The sequence below is a fragment of the Podarcis raffonei genome, chromosome 17 (assembly GCF_027172205.1).
Source record: "Podarcis raffonei isolate rPodRaf1 chromosome 17, rPodRaf1.pri, whole genome shotgun sequence".
NCBI lineage: Eukaryota > Metazoa > Chordata > Lepidosauria > Squamata > Lacertidae > Podarcis > Podarcis raffonei.
The window spans coordinates 32,127,326-32,144,806 of NC_070618.1; the positions used below are offsets into that span (position 1 = coordinate 32,127,326).

The 17,481-nt window shown below is 47.9% G+C and overlaps 1 protein-coding gene across 2 annotated transcripts in view; it reads left to right on the plus strand.

Moving 5' to 3' along the window:
• Positions 1 to 17,481, plus strand: part of SWSAP1 (SWIM-type zinc finger 7 associated protein 1) — a 34,479-nt gene that overhangs the window by 15,151 nt on the left and 1,847 nt on the right. Inside the window, exon 1 of one of the 2 annotated variants that reach the window (XM_053370950.1) lies at positions 16,965 to 17,268. The exons of the other annotated variant lie outside the window; for it this stretch is intronic. Coding sequence (XP_053226925.1) covers positions 17,020 to 17,268 — 249 coding nt within the window. The 5' untranslated portion in view covers positions 16,965 to 17,019. Of the gene's footprint in view, positions 1 to 16,964; positions 17,269 to 17,481 lie in introns of those variants that run through there. 2 annotated transcript variants of the gene reach the window in all.

The window sequence follows — 17,481 nt, forward strand, 5'->3', positions numbered from 1 at the left end:
TTTCCTGGTGCACTGTCTACCCTATTGGTGTTGGGGTAGTCTTGAAGATCGTATTGGAGGACTTCACTATCTATGTTGGGAGAGCTCAGAATTTCATGGCCAGCAGGACAACAATGAGGTTATCTCAGTGCATTGTGAGCCCAAAATAGGTGGCAGTTCTTCTGTTTAATCTGGTTTTGCTACAGAGTGGTTTGGGAAAGATCCAACAAAAGGCTGGGTTCCATCTTACTCAGGTGTCATGGACAAATCACTCCCTGGAAAGATTTTGATTATGCGGAGCAGTCTCACCCCTGCAATGGGGGGTGGGGGGCGGGGACCTATTAGCACATTCTTATGTGTGGCTTGGTGACCTCATACGTAAGAGTGACTTTAAGTAAGATGCAGTTGTTATCAGGTACAGTGGTATTTCGGGTTAAGAACTTAATTCTTTCCGGAGGTCCGTTCTTAACCTGAAACTGTTCTTAACCTGAGGTACCACTTTAGCTAATGGGGCCTCCCGCTGCTAAAGGTTGGCAGGAACCGCTAGGTTGGCAGGAGCTGGGACAGAGCAACAGGAGCTCACCCTGTCGTGGGGATTCGAACCGCCGACCTTCTGATCGGCAAGAGGTTCAGTGGTTTAGACCACAGCGCCTACATCTCTGCACTGCTGGAGCAACTGGACTTTAGCCTTATAGAGGAACCCTGCAAAGGTTTCATCATAATTAAGTCTCGATGCATTCAAGGGACTTACTCCCAAGTGGCATATACTGTACAGTATGGCAAACTTAGTTACCCAATGGCTCTCTTCCCGGTTACCCACACACTCTGCCAGATCTTCAGTAAAGTCCCCCAGGCAGGGACAGGTGCCAGGGAACCATCGGTGAGGTTTAACAGACTGTAGGGCTTCAGTATTCATTTCCTGGTGAAAGAAGCTCACAGCTTCAAATTCCCAGGTTTGTGAATCAGTCCACAAGAATCACTAGCCCACAAAAATAATTACTAGCCCACCTGACCAAATATATCCCTTTTAGTGTGAAAGGAATGGTGTGAGGAACCTCCTGCAGGGCTTCCCAGCTTAGTCACCTAGAAGAGATTTTTCACTCGCTGCAGATGAGCAGATCTGGTTCATCTGCTCATTCTCACCAACTCCCAGTCTCACCAATGGAAGAGTGGGGGGGGGGATGAAGAAAAGACAGATAGCTTAAGACCCACCTCGTCTATATAAAATATATATGGTTTAAACATGCAGGCAGGTAGAACACTGTTAGATAACAGACACTTACTCTGTGGGAGACTGACTTGATCATACTGAAGAATAGAAAACTGTGTGGGGAGCCTTTGATTCAGGATTTGTACTGAAGGGTGAATCTTTTGAAGAACCTTGTTGTAAATTTGAGAACCTTTTGCAGAATCGTTTTTTTAAAAGGCTAAATTTGAAAATAGCATTGTGTGTACATGTGTGTTTGGCTCTTTACAGGAGAGGTCCAGGTCCAGGAAATGTCTTTGTCCTTTGACATTCATAAAGGCAGTGATCCAGCTACTGTACTTCAGTCTCTGGTCCACAGAGCCTCTTGATCAGGCAAGTGGTCTCTCTTCTGCCACGCCTGACCCTTCTCATTGATCGCACACTTGCACAACTGCTGCAGTTGTGCAAGGCAGTGACTCCCTGGCAGTCCTGCAAGTCTTGCCAAGCTGTGACCCACTCACCATTTAATCTGCCCCACCACAGCGAAGGCAATTTAGGGTAGAGCAATCAGTTCCACTGCAATGGATACCAAGGCTAGGGGGCACTGCAGGGTTCCGCAACTACAGTGGTACCTCAGGTTAAGAACTTAATTCATTCTGGAGGTCCATTCTTCTTAACCTGAAACTGTTCTTAACCTGAGGTACTACTTTAGCTAATGGGGCCTCCCGCTGCCGCCGTGCGATTTCTGTTCTCACCCTGAAGCAAAGTTCTTAACCAGAGGTATTATTTCTGGGTTAGCGGAGTCTGTAACCTGAAGTCTCTGTAACCTGAGGTACCACTGTACTATGTAGCAAGTTGGAAAGAACCAGTGGCATAGCGTGGTGGGGGAGACCCCACGGGGTGGTTGCCCCGGGCACAAAATTGTTCAGGGCACAAAATTTCAACACCCAGTGCTGCCTCAATACAGTTGTGTGCTTCCATTGTTGGGCTCTGTTGAAAATGGCTTCTCTATGTGAACCAAGAAGTGACCTCTCCGGACAATGGAACGACTCTTCTTATCTTATCTCTGCTGCTACAATCTCCTGGGTAATGCAGACACCATTAGGCAATTGAATGTGCACAAGTACTCCATCCGTTTTCCTCCCACCCACCCTGCCCTGGGCACTGGCAACCCATGCTACACCACTGGACAGAACAGAAGGCGAGAGGCAGAGGGTGGTGAATTTTGGCCTCCCACAGGGTGCCGCACTGAAAATTGAAAGTGTGCCCCTGACCTCAGTGACCCACCCAGCTGCCACTAGTGCCAGAACAAGAAAGGGGGGTGTGAGCTAAAGGCGGCAGGCAGGCAGCATGACTTAGGTATGTGACAGCCTTCCTTCTAGCTAGATCAAGTATGCTGACTCACCTCCGCGATTGAGAGGGCAGGCACCATGTGCCACACTGATGCTGTGTGCGCACGCTGTGCAACATGCTAATGTCACTCATGCACAGCATTCAACATGATGGTGTCACTTGGGCACACTATGCGATGTGCTGACATTTTGCGAGCACACTGCAGCATGCACAAACGGTGTCAGCATGTTGGGTGGCATGTGGGAGTGAGGTGAGCATGCCGCACGGTGTTCACGCATGGCCACCACAGAATTTTGAGGGGGCCTGGCCCCCTCCTTGAAAAAATTGTTGTTGTTTTTTTCAGTTGTTTTATATTTATTTAAAGCATTTTTTTAAAATTCAAAATTATAACAAGACATATTATCCAAAAACATATCATCCTTGTCCCCCCCCCATTTTCCTCCCCTCCCCCCCCCAGAACCCACCCACCCCACCCCCGACTTCCCTCAGTTCTAGTCTTTGGTTTCTCTGAGACTGCTGTTTTCTGCATGTTACAAAGTTGAATAGATCCTCAAACTATTTAGCTGATTATTATCAATAAAAAGTTTGTGAATGTTTATTCAAAACCTGCCAAGGAGTCCAGTTCGCTTTGTTGCGTCTTCAGATACTTTGTAAAGGGTTCCCATTCATCCTTAAAGTCACAGTTATCCTTGTCCAGTAGCTTATATGTCAGTTTTGCCAGTTCTGCATAGTCCATCAATTTTTCTTGCCATGATTCTTTAGTTGGGGATTCTTCAGTCTTCCATCCTTGTGCTACCAGAACTCTCGCGGCCGTTGTCGCATACATGAAAAAATTGTTTTGGGGGGCCATGGCCGCTCAGCCCCAGATGACGCCCTTGAACTAGGTGGTTGTTTTTGCTCATGGAAATGTAGGCCTGTATATTGGACAGGCTCTAAAAAGGCATGGGAGACTCATAAGGAGAACTGATTGTAGCGGCTGGAGTTCAGGGACTGTGCCATCAACGGGAAAGACTGTCTCAGCAACTGTTGGCTGTTAACAGAGAATTTAACTTTCACCAGGCTCCACTGTTTTCCAGCCTGGTTTGATAATGACTCAGTTCTGGCAGGACACCAGACTTCCAGGGCATGTCTGTTTCCTTACAGAGGCAGATCATCCGAGCCACTAAAAGGATGTTTCTCTGTCTTTGAGCAGATGCATTGCATTGGCCTTCTGGGGAGCTGGAGACCAGCCATCTGGTTCCTGGGCACCATACTCAAAAGCCATCCACCCCCAATCTGGACTCAATGGTGATTCTTGAGAGCCAATGGCCCCATGGCCACCTCTGGGTAAAAGGTAACATCCATCCTTTGAAAAACACATGAAACTGCTTGATATTGAGTGGCATTACTGATCAACCTAGTTCAGTATTGTCTACATCAGAGACAGCCAACATGGTGCCCCAGAGATGTTCTGGACTCTCATGAATCCCAGCCAGCAATGCCAATGATCAAGGATGGTGGGATTTGGCATCAAGAAGGCATCACTAGGGGTGGAGAGGAATGCCTTGCATAGGGATGTAAGGAAACAGCGACTGCTGCCCCAATCACAATCGGCGCTATTTCAAAAAGTTCTTCCTGATGTTTAGGCGTAATCTCCTTTCTTGTAGCTTGAAGCCATTGGCTCAGGGTCTACCCTCCAGAGAGGGACCCTGCCCCCTCAGTTTTTATCCTCATAATGATCTCCACCAATGTGCAGAGCAAAGGTCTCACATATGGCTACATATCTGGAATGTTCAAAGGGCAGGATGCCTCTAATTGCAGCAGAGCTATTACCTTCAAGCCCTGCTTGTAGATCTTCTAGAGTCATGTGTCTGGCCTGGGTGGGAAACACAACACTGGGCTAGTAGAACCGTTGATCAGACGCGTTTCATTGCATTTGTTGACTGAACTAAAAAGTTTCAATACGTGTTATGTTGACTTGTTCAGGTTAATTAATTGTCAGACGAAGTTATTAAACTCATTTTGAATACAGTCATACCTCGGGTTACAGACGCTTCAGGTTGCATGTTTTCGGGTTATGGACATACTGAAACCCAGAAGTACCGGAACGGGTTACTTCCAGGTTTCTGTGCTTGCGCATGCGCAGAAGTGCCAAATCGCAACCCGTGCATGTGCAGATGCAGTGCTGTGGGTTGTGGACACTGCGGGTTGTGAATATACCTCTTGCACAGATCACAATCGCAACCCGAGCGTCCACTGTAATATTATTTTTTCCAAAAAAAGTGTCGTGAGCCCAGTTTTTTAAATTTTATTTTAAAAACACATATTTTTGCCATTTTGTCACCCCCCTCAGTGATGACACCTGGGGCAGTCCGCACCCCCCTTCCTACGTCACCGCCATTGATCTGTTCCAGCAGCACTTCATTAATGCTCCTGTGCATTAAACTGGCTTGATGCGTCCAAATCAGTAATGCAGCTGGGTGCTTTTTCAACTCTGGAATCAGCGGCGGAGGAAGCCGCTTGGGTGCCTGTGGGCGCAATGCAGGGCCGCCAGAGTCTGCCTGCCTCCTCCCACTCAGCCACCCTATAGCTGGGGGGTGGCAGCGGACGGACTGCTTGGGCAGCGCAGAGCCTGCGCACACAAGCCACCACATCTCTCCCAGGAGAGACCCGTGGCTCAGGCGTGCTGCAGGCCCCCTGGGGAGTGCCACCCGGCATTTAATCACCCCCCAGTGGTGACACCCAGGGCGGCCTGCACCTACTGCACCCCCTTCCTTCGCCCCTGTCTGGAATTCATGGTCCTTGCGAAACTGGCTAGAGCACACCTCTAGTCTAAATAATGGCATTCTTAGCCGCTTGGTCTCTTGCTCTGATGCTAGGACAGACCCTCCAAGTGTCCCTATTTTCCAGGGATAGTCTCGGATTTACAGAAGCCATCCCACTTGGTGGTTTGATCCCGGAATGTCCCACTTTTCCTTAGGGCTTCCCTGTTTTCATCGGAGAAATGTTGGAGGGTCCGTCAACCCTGTGATAAGAGACCCAAGCCATCAACCCCAACAATGGGGCTGCAGCAGAGCGGTCCCAGAATTCCCACTGGCTCCCTGCATATGATAGGAAAACAGGTAAGATCCCACCCTGGGAAGGCAGAGTGAACTGGTGTGTTATTGCAATGGGACTAGCGGTGGTAATGCTGTGGGCACACTTCAGTCAAAAAGGGAAATCCATCATTGAGATTTTTATTTTGCTTCCATGCTTGTTTTCTTTCCCATTCCATTTAAAAACAAAAACAAAAAACAACATGATCTGCGAATGGAGAGCAATCTGCCCCAGCCAAATGCACTGTAATTGAATCAACCATTCTGTTCAATCCCTCTCTGCTCCTCACAACATCCAATTCCAGATCACTAATGGTCTGAGGAGGATATGCAAGACGTTTCTCCAAATTACCTTTTATTTTGTTTTTGCTGGTTCAAACGCTCGGAGCCATTTTCAACCAATATCTGGTTCATTAAATTACATTTTCAGAAATGGAAGGCACTACAGGACCCAAACCTTTTGCTGTGGTACAAGAAGATGTGAACTCTGGCTATCACAGATTAAATAACTCACCAAGAATGTGTTTCTAAGAGTAAGGAAGACTCAGAGCATTTCATTTCTGATGCATCCTATTCAGAAATATGAAATTCTCATATATGAAATTCAGAAACTCTCTTCCCCCACCAAATGGGGAAATTTGGTGAAATTTGGTTTGCTGTGTTTTGCTGCTTTTATTTCTCCACATCAACTGTTCCCTGGTTGTTTTGAAAAGGCAACCTTTACAATGCTCATGTACTATGCAATGTTTTTTGTTTCTCTTTGCTTTTGATTTAAAAAAAAATTAATAAAAACCTTTATTTTAAAAATCAGGTATTTTGCTACAGAAGCCCCCTGGCCCGAGCATGACCCAATGACCAGCAGTCCATTTCTTAAGACACATTGCAGAGGAAAGCTTCAACTTGCTTGGAAACAGCTGAACTTGGCTATTGTTACTTGGCGACTAAGGGAAGACTGTGTGTGCTTCAGGAGCTCTTGCTGTTTCAAAGCTGACTGTGTCACTCAAATGAAGTGATGGAGTGGAATCTGGCTCAGATTAAGACCAGCCTGTAGCCACAAGTAGCTTTGAGTTGCTTCTCAGTTATCATGAAATGACAGCAAGAAAAGGAGAGAGAGAAAGGGAAAAGGTTGGTTGACCCTGTGGAGTTTTTTTACTGACTCTCGCATTTATGTGCTTTTAATCGCAGCTGGGTCTGCAGGCATTAATCAGTGCTCCTGTTTATCCCCAGGCCTCAAAAAGCATCACCTGCTAATTCTTGCATATCAAGATGTTGTCAAAAACACAGGAGCAAACCAGACTTGGTGTTTTCCTGCTCTGCTGGAAACTGGGAGAATTGTTACAGCTTTCATAGGGGAGAAGCCAATTTCAATAAATGCAGAGAGTGAACTCATGTTTGATGGATGCTGTTGAACTGTACGTGCAAACAGATGCACAGGTACAGTGGATGAAAACAAAGTTAACAAGAGGAAGGGGGAATAAATGTTAAAAACAAGCTGCTTATGTGGCAGCTTGTTCAAGTGTGGCTCACTTCCCATGCACATATAACTTCAGAATAAGGGCAAGTATGCAAACTTTATCAAGCACAATGATTATCACATCTGCGTGTCTTTTTGTTTTGTGCCCTTGCCAGAATAGAGAAACTTTGGGAAGAAAGCCCTGTTTCTCACTGAGCACCAGGAAGCCTGCCTGGAATGCTGAGGACTAAAAACATACTGTCAGCGCTGCCCAAGGTCCCAGCTCACACAAGACGAACGCTGCTTCTTTCTTTAGTATAAAAGTCTTTATTGAAGTTCAGTTTCACTTCCACACGCGCAGCGTGCAACGCTACGTCTGTACCTTAGACTGCCGAAGCTCCATCTGAATCTCCTCCCCCCTGACACCAGTTTAAGATTCTAGCCTTACTCCACCTCTTCCTCTGTTCCTTCCTTCTCTGGGTCCGCCTGCTAGTCGGAGTCTCACCCTTCCTAGACTCCTCTGACGCTGAGTCCCCTGACTCTTCCCCCTCCCTCTTTCGGGCTTTTGGACCTGGCTCCCAATCCGGGTTTTCTGCTGTCCCGTGCTCCTGCACATTTGAACTTGGCGCGCGCGCGCAGCCTCCCACTTTCCTTCTGACCGTTACACTTGTGTCACTGCCCCCTCCTTCGGGGAGGCTAGCTGGACCTGACCTTCCCTCCGTCTCCCCACTTTCCGATGGGGGCGTGGTTATCCCTGACTCATCTTCTCTCCCCGCTGGAGGAGAGGCTGGTCCTGACTCATGTGACTCTTCCCCCCCCCCCCACTGTGCTCTGGTGGGGGAACTGGTCCTGATCCTCCGCTGCTCCCTTGGGAGTCTCCGCTGGCCCCTTGTTTCTGGAGCGTCCCCCCTGGGACCCCCCTTGCCCTTACCATAGGCGCCCCCTTCTGGGAATCTTCTGATTCGCTGGAGAAGCTCATGGAATCTCTCGGGTCACTGTCATATTCCCCTACGCTCCCCTCGGATTCCTCTCCTCCGCTCTCTATTTGCTCTCTCCCCTGTGCTTCTGCTCCTGAGCCTCTGACACATACTATCTATAAAATTGTGAATCTTAGAATCTGAGGCAGATTCTTCTTCTTTGGCGATCACTCATAGCCTAGTAAGATGGTCTTCCATGAACATGGTCTTAACAGTGAGTCCATAAGTGACTGTGGAGGCCAGTTCTGGAGCCACACGTCCTTCCCCAGTGGGGACATAGGTTTCCGGGCGGGAGTTGGTCACAGTGAGGGTTTGCCAAACATGCCTTCTTCTTTGCACGTTTTCACCTTTTGTCCTGAGTTTGTGCTTCTTGAAAGTCCACGGCACCTTTGGTAAAGGCTGTTCTCCAATTGGAGCGCTTGCAGGTCAGTGTTTCCCAATTATCAGTGTTTATACTACATTTTTTAAGATCTGCCTTGAGGGAGTCTTTAAACCTCTTTTGTTGACCGCCAGCATTACAATCTCCATTTTTAAGTTTGGAATAGAGTAGTTGCTTTGGAAGATGATAATTGGGCATCCACACAACATGACCAGTCCAGCAAAGCTGATGTTGAAGAGTCATTGCTTCAACACTGGTGAGCTTTGCTTCTTCCAGTACACTGGCATTAGTTCGCCTGTCTTCCCAAGTGATATGTATAAATTTTCGGAGATACCATTGATGGACTCTTTTGATGAGTTGGAGATGGTGTTAATAAGTTGTCCATGTTTCACAAGCATACAATAAGGCTGGTAGTACAATAGCTTTGAAAACAAGTATTTTGGTTTCCCTGCGAATGTCCTGGTCCTCAAACACTCTGCACTTCAGTTGGGAGAAAGCAGCACTCGCAGAGCTCAGGCGATGCTGGATTTTGGCATCAATGTCAGCCCTTGTGGAAAGATAACTGCCCAGGTAGGAGAAGTGATCAACGCTTTCCAATGATACACCATTGAGCTGGATTTGTGGCACTGCAGAGGGGTTGCTTTGTGCTTGTTGGTGCAGCACTTTGGTTTTTTGGAAGTTGAGCGAAAGGCCAAGCTTTTTGTAAGCTTCTGCGAAGATATTTAAGATGGTTTGGAAGTCATTCTCTGGTGTGCAAACACTACATTGTCATCAGCATACTGAAGCTCTATGACGGAAGTTATGGTAACCTTACTCTTTATAAAAATAGGGAACCTTAGAATCTGAGGCAGATTATACACCTTCTGAGTCCAATGTCATCCCTTCCACAGTTGCCAGCTTTGGAGTTGTACCCTCCAAAAGATACATACACATCTGACAGCAAAATCAGGGCTACCTTATATTTTATCTAGAGATAGATTGATCATTGATTGACTACTCTAGTGGGTGCTCATATTGGGAAATGGCATAGGAGTGTTTGCTCATGTGCAGATAGATTTGGTGCCATTCATGTGTCTATGAAAGTGCACATAATGAGGTCAGTCTGTGGTGTGAGCTTTGTGTATACACATACAGTGGGACGCGGGAAGCGCTGTGGTCTAAACCACTGAGCCTCTTGGGCTTGCCGATCGGAAGGTTGGCAGTTCAAATCCTCATGACGGGGTGAGCTCCCGTTGCTTTGTCCCAGCTCCTGCCAACCTAGCAGTTCGAAAGCACGCCAGTGCAAGTAGATAAATAGGTACTGCTGTGGCGGGAAGGTAAACAGCATTTCCATGCACTCTGGTTTCCATCACTGTGTTCCATTGCACCAGAAGCGGTTTAGTCATGCTGGCCACATGACCTGGAAAGCTGTCTGTGGACAAAGGCCGGCTCCCTCGGCCTGAAAGCAAGATGAACGCCACAACACCACAGTCGCCTTTGACTGGACTCAACTGTCCAGGGGTCCTTTACCTTTACCTTTTTTATACATGTACACACACACACACACACACACAAGCACACACACAGAGTGATGGGGAGGGGAGTGTTGTGGAATGAATAAGTTTCTCAGGAAAGTGGAATTATGTTGCCATATTTCCCACCCAGAAACCCTAAGAGGCACACAGCATCGCTTTCCATTTTACTGGTTGCCTCTGAGCTGTGGCATCTATATTTGCCGAGGAATGCAGAAAAATATAATTAAGGGTTAATATAACCTTTTAAGTGGGTTGATGATAGGAATTGGGTGGTGGTTGGGGGTGGGGGTGGGGTGCTGGTTTCCTAACTATGAAAGTCTATCCATCAGAACCCTGAAAGGAGTTCTCTGCGTAACCTGGCAACCAGATCGGCAGTCACTAGGCAACATGGTTGCTGGGCAGCACTAAAGGTGATTGGCAGCTCTGACAGGCAAGGCTAGAAAACTGCACTTGACCTGCCCCACCCCCAACAAGGAAGCCGCAGCACTTTGCTACATCATAGCCCCCCACCCTGAACGGAAATCAGATGTTGGTCTCTCTCACTTGCAGCTGTGAGCGGAGAGGGTGGAGTAAAGGGACTCGCCTGTGTGGGTAGGTGAAAGCGTTTTGTTAGTTAATGACATGTCCATCAAAATAATCTGATGCGTGTCTTGGTCACAATGAAGTCATAAAAGATTTGAAGGCCTGGCGGCGGGAGAGAGGGAGTTGGAAATTCAGAGTGGGAAAGTGGCAATATCGTTCATTCTTCTTCCCCCCTGGAACTGAAATGGGAAAAGTGAGAAATCTTCAGGGGAGGAAACAATTGCCACCGCTTTGGAAATATTATCTCTTTCAGGACAATCACTGAAATACTTTGAGTGCTGTGTTGCAAAATTATTATTATTATTATTTTAAAAAATATCATCCAGCCATTTCTACCAAAGGCATAGCAACATCAAAGCCAAATGCACTGTACAACATAAAATATTGTCTGGGTAAAAATAAAGTAAGTAGGAAAGCTATAGAATACAAACAGTCTTTAAAATGTTTGGTCCTGTTTAGGAGTCAATCAGCCACCTGCAATGAGGTGCCATCAGTTGGATAAGATTGCGCAGTGTTCTGAAGATATGAGCAATTTAAAATGTTTTTGTGCTTTAAACTGCTCCCAGGGCTGATTCTGTAGACTCTGAAAGTGCATCTAGCGACACGAAGGATGTCTTACACAAAATATTTTCCACTTAATGCCTCTTCGCCTCTCACTTGCCTCCCATTCCTTCATTTTATCCCTTTATTTGAATACCTGCATACTGCTTTCCCCAAACTTTCAAAGCAGTTTACATCAGAACAAACACACACACTCTCTCTCTCTGACACACACACACGTATCAAACAGAATACGAATCTCTTGTGTAGCCATGGAAATAGCACTTCAATCGAAGCTTTCTTTTTTAAAAGGTAAGTCGTAGAATGCTTTTCAAAAATTCAACAAAGAGGTAGGTTTCCTTGCCTCTTCTGCAAGAAGCTTCCACATTTTTGCAGCTGTTCCAAACAACTGCTGTTTGCACCCGTTGCAAAGTCAGTAAAGGTAGGGTTGCCATATTCCCAAAAGTGAAAATCTGCACAAAATTGTTGAGCCTTTTGGGGGTGGGGAGTTGCTGAGCTTTATTTGGGAACATCTCCCCAAAGATGGTGTGTTGTTTAAAATCTCCCTACTTGCCATACGTCCAAGTTTTCCTGGACATTTTGCTGATTAAGCAAAAACCGCCTAGATTTTTTTATTATTTTGCAGTCCGATTCCCAGATATGTCCAGGAAAACTGGAATGTATGGCAGCCCTGGTAAAGGCAGCAGTGCTGCTGTCATAGACACAACACCTAGGACATTTCTCTGGTAATCACACATATAGCACCTGATGCCCACTTCCTGCCCCCCCCATCCCTTTTTAATACCTGGAAATGTTATCTGGGCAACCACAGTTTCTGGGAGTTGACAATACGCCTGCCAACCCCATTGGTGTGAGATGTTGACTTGGCCAGACCTTTTGTTCCAAGGGTGATTTCACAGGGCAAACCTAGATCTGCCCCTGTCCATCAATCCTCACTCCCTGACCAAGCAGACTTATATGATATGTGTTTGTTGACATCCGTGTTGCACCTTTAGGTTTACATTGTAGCACAGTGCACACTTAAAATAATGTAAAGGGACCCCTGACCATTAGGTCCAGTTGTGACTGACTCTGGGGTTGCGGCGCTCATCTTGCTTTATTGGCCGAGGGAGCCGGCGTACAGCTTCCGGGTCATGTGGCCAGCATGACTAAGCCACTTCTGGCGAACCAGAACAGCACACGGAAATGCTGTTTACCTTCCCGCCGGAGCGGTACCTATTTATCTACTTGCACTTTGATGTGCTTTTGAACTGCTAGGTTGGCAGGAGCAGGGACTGAGCAACGGGAGCTCACCCCGTTGCGGGGATTCGAACCACTGACCTTCTGATCAGCAAGTCTTAGGCTCTGTGGTTTAACCCACAGCGCCACCCGCGTCCCTAAAATAATGTAGTGCACACTTAAAACAATTTAGTCAAATACTCGTGTGCAGAGGAAAACCTCAGCACTTGCAAGAAAGTTGGACCCAACTGAACTCTTGGGTCTTGGTAAGCTGAGAATTTGGATCAAAGGGCTGCTTATTTTGTCTTCTGCCTCCCTTACTTGCTTCTCTTTCTCGAGAGCCAGCGTGGTGCAATGGTTAAGAGCGGTGGACTCATAATCTGGTGAACCGGGTTCGCTTCCCCGCTCCTCCACATGCAGCTGCTGGCTGACCTTGGGCTAGTCACACTTCTCAGAAGTCTCTCAGCCTCACTCACCTCACGGAAGGGAAAAGGAGATTGTTAGCTGCTTTGAGACTCCTTAAGGAGAGTGAAAGGCGGGATATCAAGTCCAAACTCTTCTCCTTCTTCAACTAAAAAGCCCCCAAACTTTCGCTCATAGCGGAACTACCATCATATGGTGGTAGGTGATGCTGACATCTCAGATGGATCCTCTGTGCCTAGGATCTAGCAGGACAGTATCTAATGCAAGAAGACCTGACTCTTTCCCCCACCTGCCTTTAAGTCAAGCACCAAAAAGAATCCAGCTCCTACCTTGCCGTGCACAGGAGGAACCTCAGCCCTCCCTCCCCATCCTCATGCACGCCTTTCGCACTCGACAGATGGTGAGGGTTTGCATGCATCTCCATGCCTCAGCACTGCCAAGCATGCAGCAGATGGTGGCACCGGTCCGCTGAAAGCACCAGCATTTAGTAACTGCTAAATGTTTTAATTAAGCCCCTTGTTGCCTGCCCCTCATGTCTCAAAATGACCTCTGAAACACAAAGTCAGAATGAAAACAGGTGAACTATGTATCTGCGCAGCAGGGCAGCCTGCGCGCCTGGAGAGGGGCAAGGAGAAATCCCAAGGAACTGCAGACTTGAGGGCAACTCCTCAGTGAGAAGAGTTACAACCGGTCCTTTTTTTCTAAGAAAAAAGAGGTGCTAGAACTCACCTTGAATGCCTCCCTTGTTCTCTTATAATGGCAATGATGCCCACCTGAGAGGTACCTGAACTGAGTTCCTGTGAGTTCCAGCTGGGGGAAAAACCCTGGTTACAGTATTTGGGGCTTCTTAGTTCGTTAAAAACTGGGCATGGTTAAGGTGCATTAAGATTTTCGTGGCATGGAGAAAATGGAGTGTTTTTCTCCATCTCACATAATACAGTGGTACCTCAGGTTAAGAACTTAATTCGTTCTGGAAGTCCGTTCTTAACCGGAAACTGTTCTTAACCTGAAGTACCACTTTAGCCAATGGGGCCTCCCGCTACCGCCACGCGATTTCTGTTCTCATCCTGAAGCAAAGTTCTTAACCCGAGGTACTATTTCTGTGTTAGCAGAGTCTGTAACCTGAAGCGTCTGTAACCTGAAGCATTTGTAACCCGAGGTACCACTGTACTAGAACCTGGCGCCATCCACTGAAGCTGAATGGTAAAAGATTCAGGGACAGATAAAAAGAAGCACTTTCTCTATACAGCACATAAGTTCATTTATTGAGAGCCAGTGTGGTGCAACAGACTAAGACTTGGGAGACCAGAGTTCAAATCCCCACTGAGGCAGGAAGCTCACTGGGTGATCTTGGGCCAGCCACTAACCCTAGTCTACCTCGCAAGGTTCTTCTGGGGATAAACGGTAAGGAGAACTATGTTCAATAACCTGAGCTCCTTGGGAGATGAATATAATAAATAAATAAGCAAATAATGAAATGTGCTACCAAAAAAGATACCATGATGGTCACCAACTTCGGAAAATTAGACCACCCTTTCTCAATCCTGGGTCCCCAGATGATGTTGGACTACAACTTCCATGATCCCTGACCACTGGTCCTGCTAACTAGGGATGATGGGAGCTATAGTCCATCTGGGGACCCCAGGTTGAGAAAGGCTGGGTTAGGTAGTTGGTAAGGCCCAACGATGGCTACTAGCCCTGAGAGCTATTTACTACCTGCAGAAGCAGGACAGCCATGCCACTGAATCCACTTACAGTGGAAGGTATTGGGGTTACATATGGCTTTAGGACAAAACCAGCACTTGAACTGAGCCCAGAAACTAACTGGTAACCAGTGCAGTCATGCCAGAACTGGTGTTTGGACCACCCTGCCCCAATCAATCTGGCCACTGAATTCTGCACCTGCTCTCTCTGCTTGAAGAACAGCTGCCTGTCAAATTAGAAGGCGGCCCAGTGAACTGACTCAGTCTAAGGCAGCTTCACATGATCCTGATAAATCTACTTTAAAGGTAAAGGTAAAGGGACCCCTGACCATTAGGTCCAGTCGTGGCCGACTCTGGGGTTCATCTCGCTTATTTGGCCGAGGGAGCTGGCATACAGCTTCCGGGTCATGTGGCCAGCATGACTAAGCTGCTTCTGGAGAACCAGAGCAGCGCATAGAAACGCCGTTCACCTTTCCGCCAGAACGTTACCTATTTATCTACTTGCACGTTGATGTGCTTTCGAACTGCTAGGTTGGCAGAAGCAGGGACCAAGCAACGGGAGCTCATCCTATTGCAGGGATTTGAACCACTGACCTTCTGATCAACAAGCCTTAGGCTCTGTGGTTTAGACCACAGCGCCACCCGCGTCCCAAAATCTATTTTATACATCCCAAAACTAAGTCTTGGCGTTAAATAAATATGATGGGCCTGTTTTGTGACTTACACCTCCACCCAAATCATCGCAGGGATGGGTGCGAAGAGTGTGTTCTCTTCTAGGACTCTGCTGGGCAAGAGATAACCCCCAGCCCTGCGTTGCTTGCCGTATGACAAGGCTCCTTCCTATGAAGGTTAGCAGTGGGTGGGTGGGTTCAAGACCCCCTCCCCCTGGGATGTTCAGAGCAAAAAAAGGTTGTGATCAATGCAATGTACAGTGGTACCTCGGGTTAAGTACTTAATTCGTTCCAGAGGTCCGTTCTTAACCTGAAACTGTTCTTAACCTGAAGCACCACTTTAGCTAATGGGGCCTCCTGCTGCCACTGTCGCTGCGCCACAATTTCTGTTCTCATCCTGAAGCAAAGTTCTTAACCCGAGGTACTATTTCTGGGTTAGCGGAGTCTGTAACCTGAAGCACATGTAACCCGAGGTGCCACTGTATAAGCATTCTACAATTTTAAATTTTAATTTGTTCTTAGATTTCGTTTTTTATTTGAAGGTGCATATGATTGTGACAAGCTCATTTCAACAATACTGAACATGGTAGTTTATAACTTTATTATTTGTCCATTAGATAAGGTTTTTTTAAAAAACAACAACCAAGTATACATACAATCAAGACAAGCTCATTTCAACCATCTTTAATATGATAACTTAAGCAGATATATAAATGCACCTAAAAAGCAGGCAAAATTCCTCAAATCCGGGTTTGCCTTTCACTTCCTTGTGCCTTGTATTCCACCACAATAATGGGTTGGTTTTGCTGCAGACTTTCACAGCAACTAATCTCTTATGGAGAAAGTGGGATATCACCTTAAAGAAACGAATAGAAAGCCAGAACAACGAAGCAATCTCCAGTATTTTCCTCCTGCCTTAGGAGCCGTTAGAAAGCAGTCAATCAGGTAGCCTCCAAACTTCTCAGCGAAAGTCTGGGACAGTCCATGGTCCAGAAACTTGGGAAAACTCGGGAACAGCGCTGTGGTTTAGCTGGGAAGGGGGTCCCCTAGGGCTGCTGCGACTGCCCACGCGAAGCCTGCGCGCCTTCGCCCCGCAGTGGAGAGGTGCGATTTTTGCACCCATGTCACGGGGGCTAACCTGACCAACTCTAGCTAGGCACCGTCTGCTCACCAGACCTTGACCCTGCGCTACTCAGCACGCTACTCTAAACCGGGGTTCTGTTCGGTGACCTGGTTTTAGCAGCCTAACCACTACCTGCTCCGAATTATTGATGAGACCAGCTAGGAGCTGAATAAAGAAAAATAATGGCAGCGCCGGATTGAGGGCAGTGTGGGCGGTTCCCCGCACAGGGTGCCAAGCCCGGCAGGCGCAAAATACTATTACTAATTCTACTACTACTAAAAACAAACAAACAAACAAACAAACAAACAAACAAACAAACACAAACACACAGCCTATATTTATACGTAAAGAAAAGCTACCGTACCAAAATGAATTATTGTGAAAATACATCTTTTAAAGGAGGGCGCCAATTTTGGCCTCGCCCAGGGCGCCATATTAGCAAAGTCGGAGCTCCTTAAGGGCGGGCAGCGATGAGATCGCCGTTGTGCCAAAAAGAGAGACCCCAATCCAAGGAGAGGCGGCTCGTGCGTAAAAGGAGCGCGGTGTCGATGTCCCGATTTGGCGACCTGTCTCTCCCCCCCACCCCGTTCAGAAAGGATCAGTTGCACGAGACAAACAAAAAAACCACCACCCCCGATCCCCCGAATCCAGCTGCCTCTCGCATCTAGGGGACGTTCCCACGCGGCTGCGAAGCCAGCCCAGCCACCAAAGCGGAGCGATCCACATCCGCTGCGCCGCCGATTGGCTGTTGCCGCCGCGCCCACTCTCTGCGGCTTCCCCTCGGCAAAGGCGCGCGCGCGCCACCCGGTCGCCGGTTCTGGCCATGTCGGCGCTGCAGCAGCAGCAGCAGCAGCCGGTTCCGGGCGCCGACCCGGCTGGCCTCCTCCTCCTCCTGCCGCGGCCGGCGCTGCTGCTGCTGGGTCCCGCTGGCTCGGGGCGCTCGGCGCTCTCGTTCCGCGCGGCGCTGCTGGGCGCTTCCTCCTCCTCCTCGCGGACTCGCGCGCTTTTCTTGGCGCCGCGGCCTCTGGAGCGCCTGCCGGCCGGGGGCGCAGACGCAGCCGGAGCCATCCAGGTGGGTGGGCAGGTGGGCGAGTGGGTAGGTGGGCCAGCAGCCCACCCATGAGGCCAGATTGCGGGACCGGATTTAGGGCGCGGTGGGCGGCGACTCCCGCGCAAAGGGCGCTCAGCTGAGGGAGTGAGTAACAACAACAAAAATACCTATACAGTATTTATGTGGGTCCCTACTGAGATAAAAAAAAAAGCAGCTGTACCAAAATGAATTATT